General features: G+C 37.0%; 1 protein-coding gene and 2 long non-coding RNA genes across 3 annotated transcripts; 1 reads left to right on the top strand and 2 right to left on the bottom strand.

The window, feature by feature from the left end:
- On the top strand, positions 1–7870 carry LOC139950714 (uncharacterized). The gene is made up of 3 exons (XR_011787696.1): positions 1–73; positions 1246–1305; positions 5576–7870. It is a non-coding gene; the product is annotated as an uncharacterized lncRNA (long non-coding RNA).
- Positions 7871–8015: 145 nt separating this feature from the next.
- LOC139950713 (uncharacterized) lies at positions 8016–16686 on the bottom strand. The gene is made up of 4 exons (XR_011787695.1): positions 16385–16686; positions 14087–14369; positions 10831–10898; positions 8016–9412 (listed from the first exon to the last, which is right to left on the bottom strand). It is a non-coding gene; the product is annotated as an uncharacterized lncRNA (long non-coding RNA).
- Positions 16687–20181: 3495 nt separating this feature from the next.
- LOC139950914 (uncharacterized) lies at positions 20182–21441 on the bottom strand. The gene has a single exon (XM_071949755.1). It carries the CDS (start codon positions 21439–21441, stop codon positions 20182–20184), a length of 1260 nt encoding a protein of 419 aa, XP_071805856.1.
- Between the last annotated feature and the right edge of the window lie 795 nt (positions 21442–22236).

Genomic DNA, 22236 nt, shown 5'->3' with positions numbered 1-22236 from the left:
CAGATGTGCACTGTCAAAATGTCGTCTGCTAATTGCGTGTGTTCAACTCGAAATGCTTTCACTGCAAACGCCAGTAAGTACCGATATTCCTGTTCAGTTTGTTCATGATTATGTTAGGAAATAGTAGAAGGTTATTTGGCTTGTATCAATAACTTTTAACAGCAATTTTAGGCAACCAAAGTTGTCGGTTGGTGTGTAACGTGAAATGTGCCCAGTGTTCGTACGTTCCGTACCGTTCCGTACCGTTGACTGTGTACACTCGGCCCATTGCCATGCTTGCAGTACACGGTCATCAATCATTACCCTTCCAGTCCTGACAGGGCATGCAGTGGGGCTACAACAGCATCACGAATGTTGACAGTATCACAATTTGTGTAGCTTATCAATCCTAAATTAAATGATATGGTTTGTGTGCTTGCAAAATGGCAGGTCCACATTCTATTCTTGCGATAAAATTGGGAAGGTCCCCCGATCACCTATCGCTGTTGCTGTGGCCAATGTGCGATTCCTAGCTAAGCTCCTTGTTTTAGTGTTTGGCCGTAGAGCTATTTATTTTGTTTGACCATCAGCGATAACGATCACCACACAAAAGAGACACATTTCTATTGGTGGAATTGCTCTGCGCAGAATACGCACACTGAACCAATCAAGAGCGTGCATTGTTAACAGGATCGTTATCGTTTTTCGTTATCACTGCAGTGTGACTGGCCCTTAAGAACCCTACATGGTTTGACTCACTGCGTGAGAGTTGGTGTTGCATGTTCTCTCCGCTAGTCTAGGCCTATGCCGTGAGAGTTTTTCCTTCCGCTGGAAAACTTAAACACTTGTGATCTCTGGCTTCTGTGTTCATAATGGGTCAGTGTGGCTGGCTGTCAACTAAAGTCACCCTTGCATTTACCTTGCTGTATCCGATCATCCCAACTCAGCTGACTGACTGAGGCTAAAAGATGACAAACTAAAAGCTTACGTAGATCTCTTGTGCCTTTGGTCTTTGCCTTGGTGCCTCTTTTAATGTTTGTTATAGACTTTAAGATTTTGTAAAGAATGTGTGTGGCTATGCGAAATAAAATTAAAAAAACATTGCCCCTTTAAGCGGTATTTAAATTGCACCTTTCTGTTTTGGGTTACGGCCCTTCCCCCCTCCCTAACCCCTAGAACCACTTGGGAAAGAAAACAAAGGCAAACTCTGTATTGAAGGATGTTTTATTTATTTGCTTCCTTTTTTTTTGTTTTTTTTTACTTCAGATGGATCTCATTGCCCCGGACCTTCATCAGTTTTGAACTTCACTGCTTGAAATTATAATGGTGAGTTCTCAAATGTTATACTCTCATCACCAATTTTCTGAACTTAGAAAAAAACTATCTAATTTGTCAACCAGCCCCTATTCCTGACATGCCCTGGCCCCTCTATTCTACCAATCTCAAGCCACGCCCGGACATAACAATCCCCTCTTGTCCTTTTGGACCCATCCCCAATTTGTTTACCTCTTCTAGTACTCCAAACTGTAACCATCCACTTGTCTGCCATTCTGTTGACCCGTCCCCATTTAAATGCAACCATCCCACGATTCCCAATAGTTGTTTGCTATTTTGTAAGCCACCCCCCAAAAAAAAAAAAAAAAAAAAAAAAAAAATATTTAAATAAATAAATATCACCCTATCAAGTTACATCTGAAACTTTATCCCATAATGCACCCTTTTTTCATTTGTCATGTCAACCTGTTCCAAACACGTTACCCTTCCTACTTTAAAAGCACCAATCCCAAATACCCCCCCCCCCCACTTGTCTGCCACTGTGGCTCCACCCCAAATATCTTACCATTCTCTACTTCAGGCCTACACAAAAAGAAAAACAGTTTCTCTTTCTTTTCTGGACTTTTTACAAAAAAGAAGGAGGATGCCCCTTTTTAAATCAAAGCTCTAGTATATTGATTACCTAACTGGATGTCAACTCCCATGTCTATAATGCCACTTATTTAAATTTGCAAAGAAATTTTGTTAAGTGAAAATAATCAAACAAATAATCTTTGAAAATGTCAACTGATGAAACTTTACAATACAAATCTTTAAAACAATATTGAAGCAGCAGTGAAAAAAAAAAGTGTTAGATATTTTAGGCGATCTAAAGTATCAAACCGAAATATGCACCCCACTTTTCTACCTTTCAGAATCCACCCCCGACATGATACCCCTTCTACTTCAAAATTTATATATCTTAGGCCTAGATACTTAAAAAAAAAAACAGTTTCTTGTTTTGGCTTTCTACAAGAAAGAAGGAGGCCGCTTTTTCAATACAAAATAGCATTTTGGTCACCCAACTGGCATCTAGGTCAAAATCCTGTACGGTCTATAATCTCACTCATTAAAAAAATGCTAAAAAGTGAGAATGTTAAAAAACAGATGTTTTCTGATGAAACTTTATTTAAAACATCATTCAAAACATTAATGAAGCAGCAGTGATAAAAAAAGGTTGGTTTAGTTTTTAGGCGATCTAAGTATAAATCCAATATATGCACCCCACTTTTCTGCCTTCAGGATTCGCCCCCAACATGTTACCCCATTCTACTTCAATGTGATATCTTAGGCCCACATACTTAAAAAAAACAGTTTCTCGTTTTGGCTTTTTTACAAGAAAGAAGGAGGCCTATTTTTTTAATCCAAGATGGCATTTTTTCACCCAATTGGCATCTAGGTGGTCAACTCCCTATGTCTATAATTCCCACTCATTAAAAACTGCTAAAAAATGAGAATGTTAAAAAACAGATGTTTTCTGATGAAACTTTGTTTAAAACATCATTCAAAACATTAATGAAGCAGCAGTGATAAAAAAAGTGGTTTAGTTTTTAGGCGATCTAAGTATAAATCCAATAACTGCACCCCACTTTTCTGCCTTCAGGATCCGCCCCCAGCAAGTTACCCCATTCTACTTCAATGTGATATCTAAGGCCCACATACTTAAAAAAACAGTTTCTCGTTTTGGCTTTTTACAAGAAAGAAGGAGGCCTATTTTTTAATCCAAGATAGCATTTTTTCACCCAACTGGCATCTAGGTGGTCAACTCCCTATGTCTATGATTCCCACTCATTAAAAACTGCTAAAAGATGAGAATGTTAAAAAACAGATGTTTTTTGATGAAACTTTATTTTAAAACAACATTATTAAAAACAATATTTCAAGCAGCACTCAACAGAAAAAGTGGTTAAGTTTTTTAGGCGATCTAAAGTAACAATCCAAAATATATGCACCCCACTTTTCTACCTTTCAGGATCCGACCCCCCCCCCCCCCCCCCCCGCCCCCAACATGATACCCTTTCTAATGTACTTAGGCCCACATACTTGGTTTGGCTTTCTTGGTTTGGCTTTTCACTAAAAAAGAAGGAGGCCACTTTTTAAATCCATAATAGTGTTTTTTGACCAAACTGGCATCTAGGTCAACTCCCTTCAATTCCTACTCATTAAAAACTGCTAAAAACTGATTATGTTAAAAAAAAAAGCTTCTGATGAAAATTGATTTAAAACAGCATTAAAAACAATATTGAAGCAGCAGTGAACAAAAAAGTGTGTTTTTTAATGCGATTTAAAGTATCAATCCAAAATATGCACCCCACTTTCTACATTTTAGGTATCATGGTATCAATCTGAAATGCATCCCACTCTCTGCCATTCAGGACCCGCCCCCAACATGTTAACCCTTTTACTTCAAATCTGTATCAATCCTATGCACCCCATTCTTCTGCCATTGAGGACCCGCCCCCAACAGTTTACCCCTTCAACTTCAAATCTGTATCAATCCTATGCACCCCACTAGTCTGCCATTCAAGACCCGCCCCCAACTTTTTACCCTTTCTACTACATGTATCTGTATCAATCCTATCCACCCCACATGTCTCCCATTCACGACCCGCCACCAACATTTTACCCCTTCAACTTCAAATCGGTATCCATCCAATATGCACCCCTTGTCTGCCATTCAGAACCCGCCCCCAACATATTACCCCTTCTACTTCAAATCTGAACCTATCCTACATGCACCCACTTTTTCTGCCATTTGGGACCCGCCCCAACATGTTACCCATTTACTTTGAATCTGTATCAATCCTGTGCACCCCACTCTTCTGCCATTTAGGACCCGCCCCCAACAGTTTACCCCTTCAACTTCAAATCTGTATCAATCCTATGCACCCCAATTGTCTGCCATTCAGGACCCGCCCCCCAACATTTTACCCTTTCTACTACATGAATCTGTATCAATCCTATGCACCCCAATTGTCTCCCATTCAGGAGCCGCCCCCTCCCAACATTTTACCCCTTCTACTTCAAATCGGTATCAATCCAATATACACCCCCTTATCTGCCATTCAGGACCTGCCCCCACAATGTTACCCCCTTCTTCAATTCAAATCTATTTCAACCCAAAACATGTACCCCCTTGTCTGCTATTCAGGACCCACCCCCACAATGTTACCCCTCCTTCAATTCGAATCTGTTTCAACCCAAAAAGTACCCCCTTGTCTGCCATTCAGGAAACACCCCCAACATGTTACCCCTTCAAAACTGTATCGACCAGAAATGTAAAAAGTATGTCTTTAAGCAAAGGATTATATTCCGCAATTTCCTGCTTATAAATTAGAAGTACATTGTAGCTTGTCTGACTTTCTTAAAGGGAAAATCCCACCTCCCAGCAAACAATTTGTACGCTTGTGAAAATGTTGGTAATCATGAACCAGGCACCTTAGTTTACTTTACAGGGTACAAACTGATCCAATTGTCACCCACCACAAAATGATAAAACCATAAACAACGTTTCTATTTATTCAATATGAGGTTACAATGATTTGCCTATGATCTCTTTGCCTGTGGTATACAGTACTAGAGAAGGGAGGGGGGGGGGGGTTGTGGATCCACTTCAAATCTGTTTCCACTTGTCTTCTGTTCTTGACCCGTCCCTATATTATAAACCTCTGGTATGCCAAAGGTGCAAAGCACGTAGGTTTTTCTGTTTTTCTCAACCCGTCGCCAATTACCCCAAGTTGTACTTCAGTGTACTAATTGCAATTATGCTGTTTAAACCACCAAAGGGTAACCCTTGGCTGATGGCAATGGATGAGGCCACTAAAGAGTGGTTGCTTCACAGTATTTTGGATACATAAAAGGTTTTGTTCTTGATGAGGCGAGAAGAGATGCATAGCAATTGTACATCAGTCTAGAACCATCTCCTTATGATCACCCCTTAAGATGTACAACACTTTTCTACCAATCTGGATCCACATTGCCATTCATCAGCCCCTACTACGAACTGAATTACTTGTATACAATATAATAATTATAATACGAAGCATTCATAGCGCTCTACGGAGAACAGAGTGCTTTACATGAGACTAGGACAAAAAGAAATACAAGCGAACTAGGATGAGTGGGGAAACAGAAATGTCTTGAGGAGGCTTTTGAACACAGGCAACAAGATCGCCTCTCACAGACCCGCGGGGAGCTCATTCCATAGACGAGGGGCAGCAACTGTTTTCCTCTTGACATGTTATTCATGCATTCATTCTGTCCTTTGAACTTTTTTTTATAGAACACTCAAGATGATGACAAGCATTGGTATGAAAGATGCGTCACATTGACTGAAGAGAGCCTGTGAGATGCTGCCTCGCCCGTCATCTTCTCAGCGTCTCAAGCTAATTCAGTTCACCTTCGTGATTCATTCAATACTAAGATGTTAAGGTACGTCTCATGTAGTGAGTTTTAATTATTGTAAAAAGATCTGTTTACATGGACTCTTATTAAACCACTCAGACATCAGTCTTTACTGGTTACAACTTGATACAAAGTTGATATTTATTTCAAAAGCTATGAATTTAATTCAAAGCAAAGTGTGGTGCAGAAACAGATCTTTACCATCTACATGTACAGGCCTATATGGCTCTTTATGTTATTAAGTGAAAACATTGCTGAATATATTGTCGTGTACATCTTATAACTCCTTTGATTCATCAGGCCTGATACTTTGCAGAGACAAATTACGCTGCAATTGCCTCGATGCACATTATCTTGGTCATTGCCTTGGCGCCCTAAATTGGCCCGTAATTGTTTAAATTACCCTCGTATTACGTTTCACTGAGCAAAAGCTGCCCTGCCCTTACAAGAATGAAGCATCAGGCCTGAATCAAGGTTAATGAAATGCAGAAATCAACAGGGTAACACTTTTTACGGAATACAAAGCAATGAAATGAAAAGTAAAGGCAATCTCGCTGTAGTATGCATGCATGGTATGGGTATATTTGATATGTAAAGTTAACACAATTTTTACACAAGTCAGACAGAGTTAAAACAGGTTTTAAATACTTAGTTTGGTTTTATATGGGGTAAATATGATGTATTTGTATCATGCGTGATGATATTTATCAGCAAAACGTTGTACGGACCGAGCAGGACCTTAAGTTTTAACCGTAATCATAATGTATGGAAACTTAGAGTGAACATCTTCATTTCCACAAAGTTAGATGCTTAGTACTAAAAGTACTGTATTGTATCTTTCCACCATTTTATCTTAAAAAGTAGATTCTGCAAAGCCACTAGAACCCAAAATACAGAGTTTTCTAATTTCTTTGGATTTCTTTAATGTATTTAACTTGGAAATTTGGCAATGCAGATGGTCGTTCTAAGCTTCCATACAATTTTTAGCAACAGTTTTGAAGTCTGGCTCCTTGTCTCTTAGTGCTTTTACAACACTATTCTGAATTAAGGTACCAGACTAAATTCTTCACACACTTGTTTAATATAGCTTAAGTTATCAAGGTTCTTGTGTATAAAAAGCACATTAAACAAGCTTATTAAATAAAACAGCTTCTGAATTCGAAGTTGAGTGGAGCATACTATCTGTTACACTTAAAAATAAGAAGTTTGAAGTTACGAACGCTTGTTCTGTGCATTTAAATTGATGTAAATAAGAGTTATAGCATGTACAATGTACGTTAAGTGCCGTCTTAGAGTTATAATAAGCAATTATTTCTTTAAAAAGACACTTTCCTGTGACAATTTTTGTAACCAGAACTCGTATATCATGTAGAATGTTAATAGGACACTCTGGAGTGTATTCCATACTGTTTTAAGGGTGTTTTGGAGGTTTTCGACTGTCAAGTTTTGAAATTTTCAGTTATTTTTAGAGTATTTTGGGCAAAAAAAAAAAGTTCGCATAAAAATTAACGAGCATGCGTTTCAGGCGATTTTAAGAAAATGAATTACCAAAAAAAAAAAATTAGTGGTGATTTTTGCAAGTTTTTACAATTTTGGATTTTCTTTAATGGAAAATAAAAAAAATTAACGAGCGTACGTTTCAGGCGATTTTAAGAAAATGATTCACCGTTAATTTTGACTTTTTTTTTTTTTTTTAATTAAAAAATAAATAAAATTTAATTAAAAAAAAATCTCGCCTCCACTCTCCTTCCTACCCGGTCCACCACTCCCCCCTCTCTCTCTCTCTCCGGGTCCACGCCTCCCTCTGGTGTATCTCCGCCGAGTTGCCTCCTCGTCGTGGTCCGGGGTCCGTGGGCGTTCCTATGGTGTCTCCATGTGGGTGGTGTCCTGGCCGGGGCTCGAACCCGCATCGATGTCTCCAGTGTAGTTCTCCAAAGCCGTCTCCTTATCCGCTAGGCTATGGCGTCATCCGGGTTGAAAAAAAAATTTTTTAGGTGGTAAACATTAGAACGACATGTTATGTACACGTGTATAATACGCGTATTATACTAGGTAGGGATCAGTCGTTGAGATAGCGCCCTCTTGTGGCGATATTAATTAATATGTAATTGAAAGTGCCACAATAATTAATAATGTCACAAGAGGGCGCTCTCTCAAGATTAATATTCTTGAATCAAGACTACCAGTTAATAGCCTACTCGGCCACATGGAAACATAAACTTGTTGTCGGTTTCGTTTTTAATATAAAATTTAATTCGTTTTTTTATATTTTTTATTTTATTTAATAAGCTAAGATTTCCTAATGTGCACATGTTTGTTTCGTTTAGTGAAGTCAAATAATGCGTTTGAACAAATAAATACAGGTTTGGCAACAAAATAATGACAATCAGACAAAAACAGGTTTAGATTCATAGTGCACCATTTTTATTATTGCGATAATTACAGTACAGTTTAAAATGCTATAACATGAATTATCGTTAATCATTCATTTTTAATTAAATCTAGAATATCTATAATCAGCTAATATCTATAATCAGCTTTTTACCATTAAATTATTGACATAAATAATACTACTCTGATGTGGAAATAATTGTGGCAACATTAATGACATGGATCATGAATAAGTAGGCCCACATTGAAACTAATGCTAATTGGTACGGGGTGACCGTTTCAAAGTCCTACAAAAAATATCATTTGATAAATGCAAGTTTGACATGGATAACTAAAAACATGTTGGTAAAACTTGTCTTCTCAAACACCTGACCCCATTATTTTGTTTAAATTATCTGTTAAGCTTTTGTAGAACAGTCATTCCTGGATACTTGTGGCTAACATTTTTAAAGGCACTGGACATTATTGGTAATGACTCAAAATAATTGTTAGCATAAAAACTTACGAACGAGCAATCGAGTAACGTAGTTTATGAGAAAGAAGTTATTTCTCACCCAATTACTAAAAAACTTCAGGCCTGAAGCCTTTTTTTATAAGCACATAAACTTAGTGCATGCACCAGGGGAATTTGTGTCTTTCATTAATTTCCTCAGCTTCAATGACCAATTGAGTCAAAGTTTGTACAGGTTTGTTATTTGATGCATATATTTGAGAATACTGGTCTTTGACATCGACCAAATGTGTCCAGTACCTTTAAGTAATAACAATTAAGGTAATGTCACACTGGGCACATTTTACAGGCAACTTGGAGGCAACCAGGCACAGGGGGCACTTTGGCAGCATAAATATACATTTTTCTTGTAAATCACAATCCCTTAGGAAATAGTAGGAACTTAAATGGGAATGAATTTTCTTTTTAAAGATTGCCTGGAACTGGTTGCCTGTAAATTCCCCAGTGTGACACAGCCTTTAATCGCAAATATTGTTTTTTTTTTTCGACTAAGATTCTCTTTACTACAAAATTTTCACAAATCAGAGTTACACAATCTTATTGTCCATGTAGAAATCAGAAGTTAATGTAGGCATCTTATTGTCCATGTAGAATTCAGAAGTTAATGTAGGCATCAGGCGTTACTGTTCGTAAAGGAATCAAAATGTTCAAGTCCATGTCAGAATCCAACAGTGCTGTCCATGAAGAAATCAGATGTTGATGTCCATGTTAGAAACCCCACCATGTAGGCATCCAAACGTAGCTGCCCGATGTAGGAATCACAAGCAGATGTCAACGTTGGAATCAAACATCACAGCCCATTTCATGTCTGACCTGCACACAAAAATGAAAACCACAAAATAGTGTCAGTAATAATATGTCATGAATGATATGTAGAAAGCACATTGTTAAAGTCCCATAGAGCTATAGTAAACTTTCCTTGGCACAATTTCATAGTGCTACTTACTGCCAGTTAATTTGCTTACAGGGCAAGCCCCAAATTTTGGTGCTAGCTGTGTAAGCAAAGATTGTCTAGTAATGTGGAGTCAAAATTCCCTACTTACTAGTGAAATACCCTTGTTGTATATATGCAGAATTACCTTGCTAACGGTAAGCCGAGTCATGAACATGGCCCTGTTTTGAATCAATAATTGCTAAACTGTCCCAAAAACTTTTTAAAAAATTGTTTCTTAAAAGTCTGTGACAAGTTTCTCATAAACATGTATGTAAAAGTTAGTCAAACTGTGCAATAAATGATATGCCACAAGAAACATTACATTTCTCAATAATAAACCTTCACCTTAAAGACAGTGGACACTATTGGAATTTGTCAAAGACTAGCCTTCAAAGTTGGTGTATCTCAACATATGAATAAAATAACAAACCTGTGAAAATTTTAGCTCAATCGGTCATTGAACTTGCGAGATAATAATGAGGAAAAAAAACACCCTTGTCACACGAAGTTGTGTCCGTTTAGATGATTGATTTTGAGACCTCAAGTTCTAAATCTGAGGTCTCAAAATCAAATTCATGAAAATTACTTCTTTCTCGAAAATTATGGCACTACAGAGGGAGCCATTTGTCACACTATTTTATTCAATCAACCTCTCCCATTACTCGTTACCAAGTATGGTTTTATGCTAATAGATGTTTTGGAGTAATTACCAATAGTGTCCACTGCCTTTAAACTAAAGGAAGCGAATTTGGCATTTGACAAACAGAAGGAAAAATATACGTTTCTCCAAGAGTAAATTATCCAAATTGAACAAACATGGAAACAAAATTATTAGGAAAAAAGTTTTGTTTCTCAGCTGCAATTACTCAACAAAAAAAATCATGCAAAGAATTTTGTTAAATTTCACACCAATCTCTTAAAGATTTATGAAAAGTGTTGAAAATGTGGTTTCAGTTAGATTTGAAAATTTGGGTTAAAGTATTTCAGGTAATTGGACTTGTGAACTTACATAAATCACAACAAAACATTTTTATCCAGGGAAAAAAACAATTTAATTGGTTACAGGGAAAATTTGTACCCCTGTGAATGTTCAAAAACCTTGGTATAAATATTGGGAAAAGTCAGAGTATTTTAGATGATTGGTTTCAGCAATTGGACGAGAACGATGTCTCAAGTGAAGATACAGCTGCCATGATAACACAGGGTCAAGTAACTAGAGGAAGATTGTCTTCCACAAACTCACAGCCAAGCAATGAAATGATCAGGATTTATGTACTGGCATATCATGTTTACTCACCATGTTTAAGATGTAATGAAGATGTTCACACTGTAGCTTGATTGACCTTGACCAGGAACAACAGCACACTAGTAAAGTAAAATACAAATCTCGAATGAGAAATCAACAGAGGAGAAACACTTTAATAAGTGAAAGCCAGAAAACGTTTTTGTTGGATTTGCATTAAGTTTGCTATTGAAAATTGTTTTGGAAAAAACCCTTCTCAGCTTTACAGGTTTGAAAAGCAAATTACAAAGAAAATTATGTTTCTCCAAAAATCCTTTTTAAGAATTGATGTTTCTCAAAACACCTTAAAAAAATTGTGTTTCTTGAAACACCTTTTAAAAATTTGTACCGAAATTGAACAAAGTAGTTCAACAACATACAAAAAGAATTGGTAAAAAGGGAAATGGTTTTCTTCCTTTCAAAATAATTCATGCAGAACAAAAAACATCCATAGGTTTTAAAAATTCTTTTAAACTGGAAAAACGTTAAAACAATTAGTCTAAGCTCCACAGTGCCAAAAAATGCTTTAAAACATTTTTACCTTACATTATTTGCTCCCCTCAATATTTTTACATAAAAACTAGGGCTAAGACATGCTTATCATGAATCAGGAAAGTGTATAAAATTTTGGCCCGGCAAAGTGCATTTTTGGGTTAAAAAAAAGGCCGCCATTTAAAAAAAAAACTCCCATTGACATCTAGAAAGTTAAGGGGCAGATTCAGCCCAAATGTTGCTGAAAGTTAAAGGTTTGTACATTTTACTTTTTAAATATTCCAAAATTCAATAAAATGGCCGTCATTTTACATAAACAATAGGGAAAAAGACAATTTTTGGTGCCAGTTTTAAGGCAAATTTGGTCAGAATCAAAATTAAATAAAATTTTGGTTGAACAGAATAATGTGGTGAAAATTTGGGCTGAATCAGTCTCTTAATTTCCTAGTTATGCCAATGGGAGTTTTGTATATGGTTTCAGGGGGAAAACGGCGGCCATTTTCTTTTTTTTTCAAAAACTCACTTTGCTGGGTCAAATAATTTACACACCATCTTGATTCATGATCAGCATGTCTCACTGCACATTTTAATGTAAAAATATTCAAAAGTGTTTTTTTTTTCACCATATTGGTCTGTTTTTGACACAAATTATATTTACATTTGATCCTGACCAGATTTGCCTGAAAATTTCCCCCAAAATTGTCTTCTTCCTTATTTTTTATGCAAAAATGGTAGCCTTAGTAAATTTTGATTATTTGAAATATATAGTGTACAAACCAAAAGCTTTCAGCCAAATTTGGGCTGAATTGGTTTCTTAGTTTTCTAGTATGTCAATGGGAGTTTGGTTTATGGTTTCAGGGGGAAAACGGCGGCCATTTTTTTTTTTTTTTTTTTTTTTTAAACTCACTTTGCTGGGTCAAAATTTTACACACCATCTTGATTCATGATCAGCATGTCTCACTGCACATTTTTATGTAAAAATATTCAAAAGTGTTTTTTTTTTTTCACCACATTATTCTGTTCTTGACCAAAATTGTATACATTTGATCCTGACCAAAATTGCCTGAAATTTTCCCCCAAAATTGTCTTTTTCCTTAGTTTTTATGCAAAAATGGTGGCCTCTGTGAATTTTGATTATTTGAAATATATAGTGTACAAACCTATAGCTTTCAGCCAAATTTGGGCTGAATCGGTTTCTTAGTTTTCTAGTTATGTCAATGGGAGTTTGGTTTATGGTTTCAGAGGGAAAACGGCGGCCATTTTTTATTTTTTTTTTCAAAAAATCCGTTTGCTGGGTCAAAATTTTACACACCATCTTGATTCATGATCAGCATGTCTCACTGCACATTTTTATGTAAAAATATTCAACAGTTTTTTTTTTCACCACATTATTCTGTTCTTGACCAAAATTATATTTACATTTGATCCTGACCAAATTTGCCTGAAATTTTTTCCCAAAATTGTCTTTTTCCTTATTTTTTATGCAAAAATGGCGACCATAGTGAATTTTGATTATTTGAAATATATAGTGTACAAACCTATAGCTTTCAGCCAAATTTGGGCTGAATCGATCTCTTAATTTTCTAGTTATGTCAATGAGAGTTTTTTTATATGGTTTCAGGGGGAAAACGGCAGCCATTTTTTTTTTATACCTCAAAAATCATTTTGCCGGTTCAAAATTGTATACCCCGTCTTGTTTCATGATCAGCATGTCTTATCACACATTTTCAGGTAAAAATATTCGGATGTGTACTTTTGACCACATATTCTGTTCAATTTGTTCCTAACCAAGTTTGCCTAAAAAAATCCCCAAATTGTGTTTTTTCCCATTTTTTTATACAAAATGAAACATTTAAGATGTAAAGTGTACAAACCTAATACTTTCACGCTTAGGGGACAAACGGCGGCCATTTTGTTTTTTTACCAAAAAAATGCACTTTCGCCGGGTTAAAATCTAATACACCATCTTGATTCATGATCAACATGTCTTGCTACACATTTTTATGTAAAAATATAGGGAAGTGTATTTTTCACCACGTTATTCTGTTCAACCAAAATTATATTCAATTTTGATCCTGACAAAATTTGCCTAAAAATTTTCCCGCCAAATTTGTCTTTTTCCCTATTTTTTATGCCAAATGGTGGCCATAATGAATTTTGAAATATTCAAAATATAAAGTGTACAAACCTATAACTTTCAGCTAAATTTGAGCTGAATTGGTCTCTTAATTTTTTAGTTAAAAAGTCAATGGGAGTTTTTTTATATGGTTTCAGGGGGAAAACGGCGGCCATTTTCTTTTTTGACCCCAAAATTTACTTTGCCGGGTCAAAATTTTATACACCGTCTTGATTCATAATCAACATGTCCTACTGACATTTTCATATAAAAGTATTGAGAGAAAAAATTGTGTAGGGTTTTCTAAATTTTTTGGGGGTCTGGAGCTTGGACTAAAACTTTTAAAGAATTACACCTTAAAAAAAATAATGTTTCTCAAAACACCTTTTAAAAAAAGTTTTTTAAACACTAAAAACCTTCTTTTTTTTAAAGCTGATTAGAAAGATAACAACATAAAAAAAGAACTGGTAAAACATCAAATGTTTCTGGCTTTCTTTCAAAATAATTTCCAGTGTTGGTGAAGAAAAAAACCACACTGTTTTAAAAAATCTAAATACACTTTTAATGGACAAAGTAATTGCTTCTCAAAACACCTTTTTACCAAGTTTCTCACAGTATTAAAAAAAACATTATGTTTCTCAAAATACCTTTTTAAAAAAGTACCTTTTGTCACAACTTGGAGATGAAACTATGCATCCATGTTGGAGAGATGCTGGTTGACTGGTAGGCAGTTCTCCCAGCCTCCATGTCACAACTCAGAGATGAAACTAAGCATCCATGTTGGAGAGGTGCTGGTTGACTGGTAGGCAGTTCTCCTAGTGTCATTTCATCTTAGATGATGCACTCAGCAGTCAACACAGAGTTGATCGGCATTCGGCATACAAGTATATCCTGGGGCGCCCTCACAAGTCCAGTTCTTGAGGTAAGATGGGGATAGTTTGATGATCTGCAAGACAGTTAGGTATATACAGTAAAAAAAAATTGTCAATAATGTCAGGTGTACACCTGAAAGTGCTCACCAACTATCTCACCAGTTTTGACAGGTCCAAGATCCAAGCACTGATTTTCTATTTTTAGCATACATGTTTAAAGGGAAGGTACACGTTTGGTATTTACTCAAAACAAGTATTAACTTAAAAACTGACTTGATAACAAACATTGCAGAGCTGTTGATAGTATAAACCATTGCGGGAAACGACTCCCTCTGAAGTAACGTAGTTTTTGAGAAAGAGGTAATTTCTCACTAAAATATTGAAAGTCTTTTATTCCTATATGTGAAAGCACACAAATTCAGTCAACATGTTTTTGTTTTTTTCCCATCATCTTCTCGCAACTACGATGACCAAATTGAGTCAAAATTTTAACAGGCTTGTTATTTAATGCTTATGATGGGATACACCAAGTGAGAACACTGGTCTTTGACAATTACCAAACATGTACAGCGCCTTTAAGTGCAGAGGTCTATTTTGAGACACTGGCAGTGCTGATTGCAGGTGGAAAGTTATACAGAGTAACATTGACAACTAAAAGTAAGATTCAATTAAAAACTTCTCATTGAATTGAAGCTGTTACTTCATAGACCAATTACTAGAACCGATTGATAGCTCCACCCCTTATTTGATTTAATAGATATTAAAGGAACACGTTGCCTTGGATCGGTCGAGTTGGTCTTTGAAAATCGTTCTGTAACCGTTTGTTGTAAAATGTAAATGGTTAGAAAGATATTGTAAAAGTAGAATACAATGATCTACACAAATATGCCTCGAAATTGCGTGGTTTTCTTTTTACCCTGTCGAGTAACACGGTCGGCCATTTATGGGAGTCAAAATTTTGACTCCCATAAATGGCCGACCGCGTTAGTTCGCGACGTAAAAGGAAAACCGGGCAGTCTCGAGTGATACTTGTGTGGATCATTATATTCTACTTTTAAAACATCTTTCTAACCATATGCATTTCATAACAAACGGTTTCAAACGCTTTTAATAGACCAACTCGTCCGATCCAAGGCAACGTGTTCCTTTAAATTTACATCGGGGATAAAGAAATATTAATTTTGGTTTTACCCATGAATGACACTGCTCTACTGTTGGTATGACACTGCTCTAGAATTGTAAAGGTCGTGGGTTCGAATCCCACCCAGGTAATATGCCTGTTATTTTTTTCACAGGACTCTGGAAAGTACCGAGTATACAGTGCTACACACATCGGTGTATATGGGTAAAACCATAATTAATATCCATTATTTGATGTCAAAAGCCTGTAAACATTCCTCTCACACTGCTGAGATCAATGAAGAGCTACCAACCATTGTGCTGAGTGACAGTCATCCCCAGTGCGTGTTTCTACGTATAGTATCAAAGAGGGCGGCAAATGCACAAGGTCTGTTCATAGACCTTTTCGCAAATACCATTGCGCAAGCGCAAACTGTCGAATGAGGTGCATGCTAGTCTAGCTAGTGATCAAATTTGATAGCTAGCTAGACCAGCATGCACCTAATTCCAGGTATATTGTGTGAGTACCAGGTATTTGCAATAAGGTCTATGCCATTGGAGTAGAGCGCCCTCTATACATAGAGGTCAAACAATTGTTGCTCATCATGACATTGGACCGTGTACTTAAACAGCTTTTGTGTTTCCAATAATCATGTTTTCTCAAATCAAACTTAAAAAGAAACACCTTTAGAATTATCATCTATCACTGCAGCCTAAGGTTTTGCAGGGCCTGAGTGGACTGGGGTACGAGTATTTTAATCAAACAAAAAAACAAGCATACGTGGATGTGCAGACTAGGTCTCCACACTTTGTAAAAAAAAATCAGCTGTTATTTTATTTTGCAACAATAAAAAACAAACCTGATTTATAACTACTAAGTGTGGAGACCTCCTTTTTTATAGATAGAGATTATTATAGTAACCTTCCAGCTTCTTGGTTGGTTGGTTACCCTACCTTTTGTGACAATTACCTTGATTGTATCATTGAAGAGGATCATCCATAGACATCTACATCTATTCAGCTACTTGTCAAAGTCTGTCGTTATGTCGTCCATAACTATATACACTGTGCACGACGAAGGAAAACAGACACATTTCTACGATCGGTTTTCACTACCTACCACTCACCAAGGAGTGTTTGCATAATTCTTAGCTTTGGAGTAATCCTCAAGACTTATGAACAGTCACATTTTATAAGAAGAGTCCTTAGATCATGTTCACACCAGACGTTTTGTTGAATTACTTATCTGACATCTGTCATCGCTCGTCGAACGTAAACATTCCCCATTAACACGCTGCATTATGTCATAGTTACCTGTAATTGAACTACAGAGGGCGCACATTAAGAACCCATGTCGTGGATTTTTTTTAAATTTTTTTTATTGGGGGGGGGGGGGAGGTGAAAGGGGAACCATAGTAGAACTATTCTTTTATAACAGCTATTATGGAGGGGAACTAATTAATCATTTACTGGATTATATTTTATATCTCCTAAAAGTATCGCATCTAAATTTTGGGGAGTAAAGTAAACAAAATCAGACGATCAGCTAGCCTTATAATAATAATGAACTTGCACCAGTCTAGGACCTTTATCATGTTGTCTTCATCTTGGTCATGTCCCTGGTATCGAATAACAATAATGAATGCTAATACTCATTTTGCAAAATAGGAACCAGACTATTTTGTTCTTCCAGCCTCGGTTTGGTTACATTGATACCAATGGGAAGAATGCAAGATGGTTGCACCCTTATAAAGGCCCTTATCATATCAACCATTTGCATTCTCCTCGTGATGAGGACCAAAAGCAGTGCGGAATAATAAAATAAAAACGTTCTTGGGCTATCTGGGTCAACAAATGTTAGATGGACTTATAAGGGGTTTTGATTCATAATGTTGAACCGTGTTCTATGCCAAACCTTCTGCCTGATGGTAGCAAACGAGAAGGCTGTGAAATGCGCCCAATCTTGACCAAACATGTTGATGAGACTCGAAACATCCATCGCAAAATATAATACAACGTTGCACACGGCAAGTAGTCATGAAACTAATCATTATAATGGATATATTATTTTGGTTTGCTCAAAGAATTAAACGAGGGGATTAATGAGTTTTGAAAAAATGGATACGGTTAAGAATTCTGTGAAATAATTCATTTGTTAACACGATATTTTAATTGGAAACGGCTTGACGGTATTGAATAACACATCGAACATCAACTTAATAAATTACCCGATTCTAATGGGTGAATTATGACAAAGAAGCTATAAATTAAACAGGGTGACCGCCAAAAAAATACTGTGGTGTGACAGCAGACTTTGCCATCACCTCATGCTTGACTGAACTTAACCACTGACGTTAATGAAAATTTCATAGATTAATCCATTAGTGTTTTTACATTATTATTTAGAATCACTTTTAGAGAAATATTGTGCTCGAAAAAACAGCCAGTCGTGTATAATTAATTAGTACTTGGACTCAATTGAATTGTGACTGGAAATAAACAGTTTCCGGGCATTTTGTGTAAAGAGAAAAAAAAGGAAAAAAAGGCCCAGCATTAGCCACGTGTTGTTGGAACAGCGTATCGCATGGCAACATTGAGTGTAGCCTTTTAGTGCTTTTCACACCAGTGTTGGGTAAAACCAATGTTCTTTATCCCCGAAGCGAATTTGAGACACCTTTTGAAAACGTGTCGCGTGTTATGCTCCAGAAAACGAACATGCGGACTAGATACACTAGTATCGTAGAATAAAGCAGTGCCGAAAAATGACCGGGGAAACCTATACATTTAACAATTTTCACTTAAAAAACACAGAAATAACAGACAATAACAGATCTAACTATCTTATCTTTAGTCTACACACATCGTCATCGTTTTTAAGAAGTGCCAGAGTGAATACACAACTTACAACAATTTTTGCAATGGTTTTTGTACGATTATTACAAAAAATTGGCTTGACGAACGAATAACTAGATTCGCCATTTGCATGTTTAATAAGAGTAAAACGAGGAACGATATTAACACTTGGCACTATTGGTAATATTACTCAAAATAATTGTAAGCATAAAAAATTACTTGGAAACGAGCAGTTGAGAGCTGTTGGTAGTAAAACACATTGTGAGAAACAATGGCTCCCTCTAGAGTAACGTAGTTTTTTTTTTTAGAAAGTGGTAATTTCTCACTTACAGTATTAAGACTTTAGCTGAAGCATTTATTTTGATATCTAAAAGCACAATTATTAAAGATTAAATTTGTTGTTTTATATTGTTGGGACACCGAGTGAGAACACTGGCCTTTGACAATATTGACCAAACATGTCCAGTGCCTTTAAACATCCATTTTGAGATAATGGGGGGGGGGGCAAAATGACACTATTTTTAGTAAGGGAACCATAGCCCAAACCGTCCACTCTTAGTGTCCACCCAAGTTCTATTGACACGAATTTTTTACAATGAATGAAGAAAGCTGCATTTTTGCCGAAAAATGAACGGAGACCTCATGACAAAAAAGGTGTCCGCTAAAAAATCCCTATTCGGCAAGTTTCTTGAGCTAACAGGTTATAGTTCTGTTGTTACACTAGTCAGCTTGTCGAACGATATTAGATTTGCTATTAATGCTCTGTGTGCACGCCTCGTTTTTTAGTTTACATGAAGTGACGAATGTATGAGGAAATAACAATCCATCAAACGGTACGCAGGACTGAAGCAAGTCGACAATCCCGTTGGAATTAATGACATCAAACAACCACAGATAATGGTTTTCCGACAGTTATTAAAAACTCAAATAATCTTTGACAACAACAATCTTTAGTATTTGGGGGACGCTTTCATCACTTCTGTTTTCATGAAGAGCCACTTATCGTCTAGACTTGTGGACAAGTCGTTAAATCGGCCCCGCGCGGTAGGATAGTCGAGTTGTAGCGGTGCTCTTGGCTCCCCGATTTCTACTCCTCATTAGTACAAATCGGGGAGCCAGCAGTTCGCGCGAGAGCAGTGATCTCGCGAGAGCACCGCTACAACTCGACTATCTTACCGCGTGGGGCCGATTTAACGACTTGTCCACAAGTCTACTTATCGTCGAAAAGCTTGACTGTAATGTTTATGATTCTGTGTTAAGCTTCAAATTAACTTCAAATCTACAATTAACATACGGTTTGAATGCCGTTTAAAACCTCTCACATTAATACAGTAAAAGTTTAACCTCTCCATTGACAAACTAACTTAAAAAGTTGGATATTTGTCTTAAGTAACTACTCGAATATGCGTCTCTTCGTGAAACCTAATAAAGGTCATAGATTAACTATTGTTAACGCCATTTTGTGGAGTCAAACGTTTGGTTCACGGCGAAAAAAGGAAAACAATTATTATCTTCGCACATTTTTGTGGGTCTACTTATAAAACATCTTTCCAATCATACTCATCAAAACTCAATTCATAACGATAGCTTTTTACAGTCCAAAACATCTAACCCAATTCCAATTATCCTTCTATTAATGAAAGTTGCTTGGCCAGAGTTCCTCCTAAATAATTTTTAACTTTATAAATATGTTGTTCTCTGAACGAATTTTGAAAGACTATCCGAGTCGTAAAAAAAGAAGTTACAAAGACAAATGCCACAGACACTGCACAAAATACACATAACATGCAAAAATATAGTATTGTTTGGACCAAGGGCATTTCAACAAGGGTTAAAGATTGATATTAAGCACCAATCAATCTTAATTGCTAGGCAAAGTGTGATGTCACAATAAAAATCCTTACTGCAAATTATCTACTGGTTATGGCAGCAACATTTTAGTCGCCGGAGTAAAGCTCTGCACTCCGCCCGGAATCGGGCGTCAACAACCGCATAAATAATCGGGTTCAACATGCTCTTCAAAAACACCAAGTGCCATAGAATGAACCGCCGTGTATCATCGAGGAAACTTCCATCTTGAGCATTTTCCCCGCCAGTTTTATTTGTGACTTTAATTGAAGACACGCTTGTTCCAACGAACGGTAATGAAAGCAGGAAAAAACTTAGTGTCACAAGAAGAAGATTTGTTGTTATTTTGTTGTCGGTCTTTTGGGGGCGAACTTGCGGGCGCTCCAAATGTCTTTCCACTTGGGGACCAAATGCTTTCTTGACGAGGGTGGGTCGGGGCGATGTTCGCTCGCTGTTTGGCCGGGAAACAGACGCGGCATCCTGTACTAACGGTCCAGTTTTAGGTTGCTTTTGTGAAAGATCACTGAGTTTTGGCGAGTCTTTGACAACTACTCCTTTGATGTCATCAGTGGATTGAGATTCGGCATAGTTACGAGTTGAGGCTGTTCCTACCTTGATGGTTGAGTGAGCATGTCGTTTCTCCAAAGTTATTGACATTGTGCTTATTTCAGGCTCCTGATCGTTCCCACCACTTTTGAACTGTGCAAGGATCTTTGCACGTCTGCGTAAAAAATACAATATTTTGCCGTAGAAACAAACCACTAGAACCATTGAAACAATGTACATCGCAATAAGTGGGATTCCGCGGCAGTAAGCTGCAATGACTTGGTCACCCTTGTGGATGTGTACGACAATACTGGCTACAACTTCAGCACTGAGGGCCGTAACAACACAAGCCACTGATATGGCTACGGCTTTCCTTGAGCTTATCCTTCGTTGGTGTGGATTACACACTGCATGACATCGGTTAAAAGCGATGACAACCGCTGAAAAGCCAGACGATAAAATCAATCCCAGATACAGAGCAGTAATCATCGTATTAAGGTATGAACAATCCGTATCAGTATTAGTCAATCTGCCGTAGGACAAGATGAAGAGGGCTTCAAACAGGCACATTGTACATAAGCTCAAGTCAATAGCAGCGAGCGCGCTCATAAACACACGGGTTCCAGTTTTGACAGCTCGTCTGCGGTTCACCGCGAGGATCAAAGCATTTCCCGGAACCCCAACAATGAAGTAAATGAAGTTAACTACGACAATACACTGCGTAAGTCCGTTATACTCCGGTTCAAAATAATATGTAGAGTTCCTGGGACAGTTTTCCATTGTAGCTCATTCAAAATACATGTTCGATACACATTGATAATGTAAGTATTGCAAGTTGACTATGCGAAGTATACAAGTGATGATGGCCCTGGGGGTGAATGCATGAATGTTTGAATACTCGCACTCATTTCTCAATAATAATAATACATCTAGTGCGTGTCGCCACGACAAGAAGAGGACAAATTACATCCGTACACGATATTTATACGCGCTGATCAAGTAGTCCCTCACCTCGTCGTACGCTGCGTGACGGGGTCCCTGGCGTGTTGTACAATCTTTAAAGGGAATGTAAATGTTTGGTAATCACCGCGTTTGATAGTAAAACCAATCTTTTTATTATTATTTTGTCCCTTCGAAATAATATGTTAAAGGCAGTGGACACTATTGGTTATTACTAGCATAAATCCCCAGTTGGTGACGAGTAATGGGGAGAGGTTGATGGTTTAAAACATTGTGAGAAACGGCTCCCTCTGAAGTGACATGGTTTTCGAGAAAGAAGTAATATTATATCCACGCACTTGATTTCGAGACCCGAGATTTATAATTTGAGATCTCGAAATCAACCATCTAAACGCACACAGGGTGTTTTTTCTTTCATTATTATCTCGCAACTTCGACGACCAATGAGCTCAAATTTTCACATGTTAGTTGAGAAGAAACGTTTTTCAGATTCTGTGTACCAACTACGGCTTTTTCTTCTGACTTATTCAATCCGGATTTTCGGCGATATCACGGGCCTATATCTGCGCCATATCGCATTGTTGTATAATTAATAACAATAAAATCACACACAAA

This window comes from Asterias amurensis, chromosome 18 (assembly GCF_032118995.1).
Source record: "Asterias amurensis chromosome 18, ASM3211899v1".
In the NCBI taxonomy this organism is placed as follows: Eukaryota; Metazoa; Echinodermata; class Asteroidea; order Forcipulatida; family Asteriidae; genus Asterias; species Asterias amurensis.
This window is presented reverse-complemented; position numbering and strand designations above follow the sequence as displayed.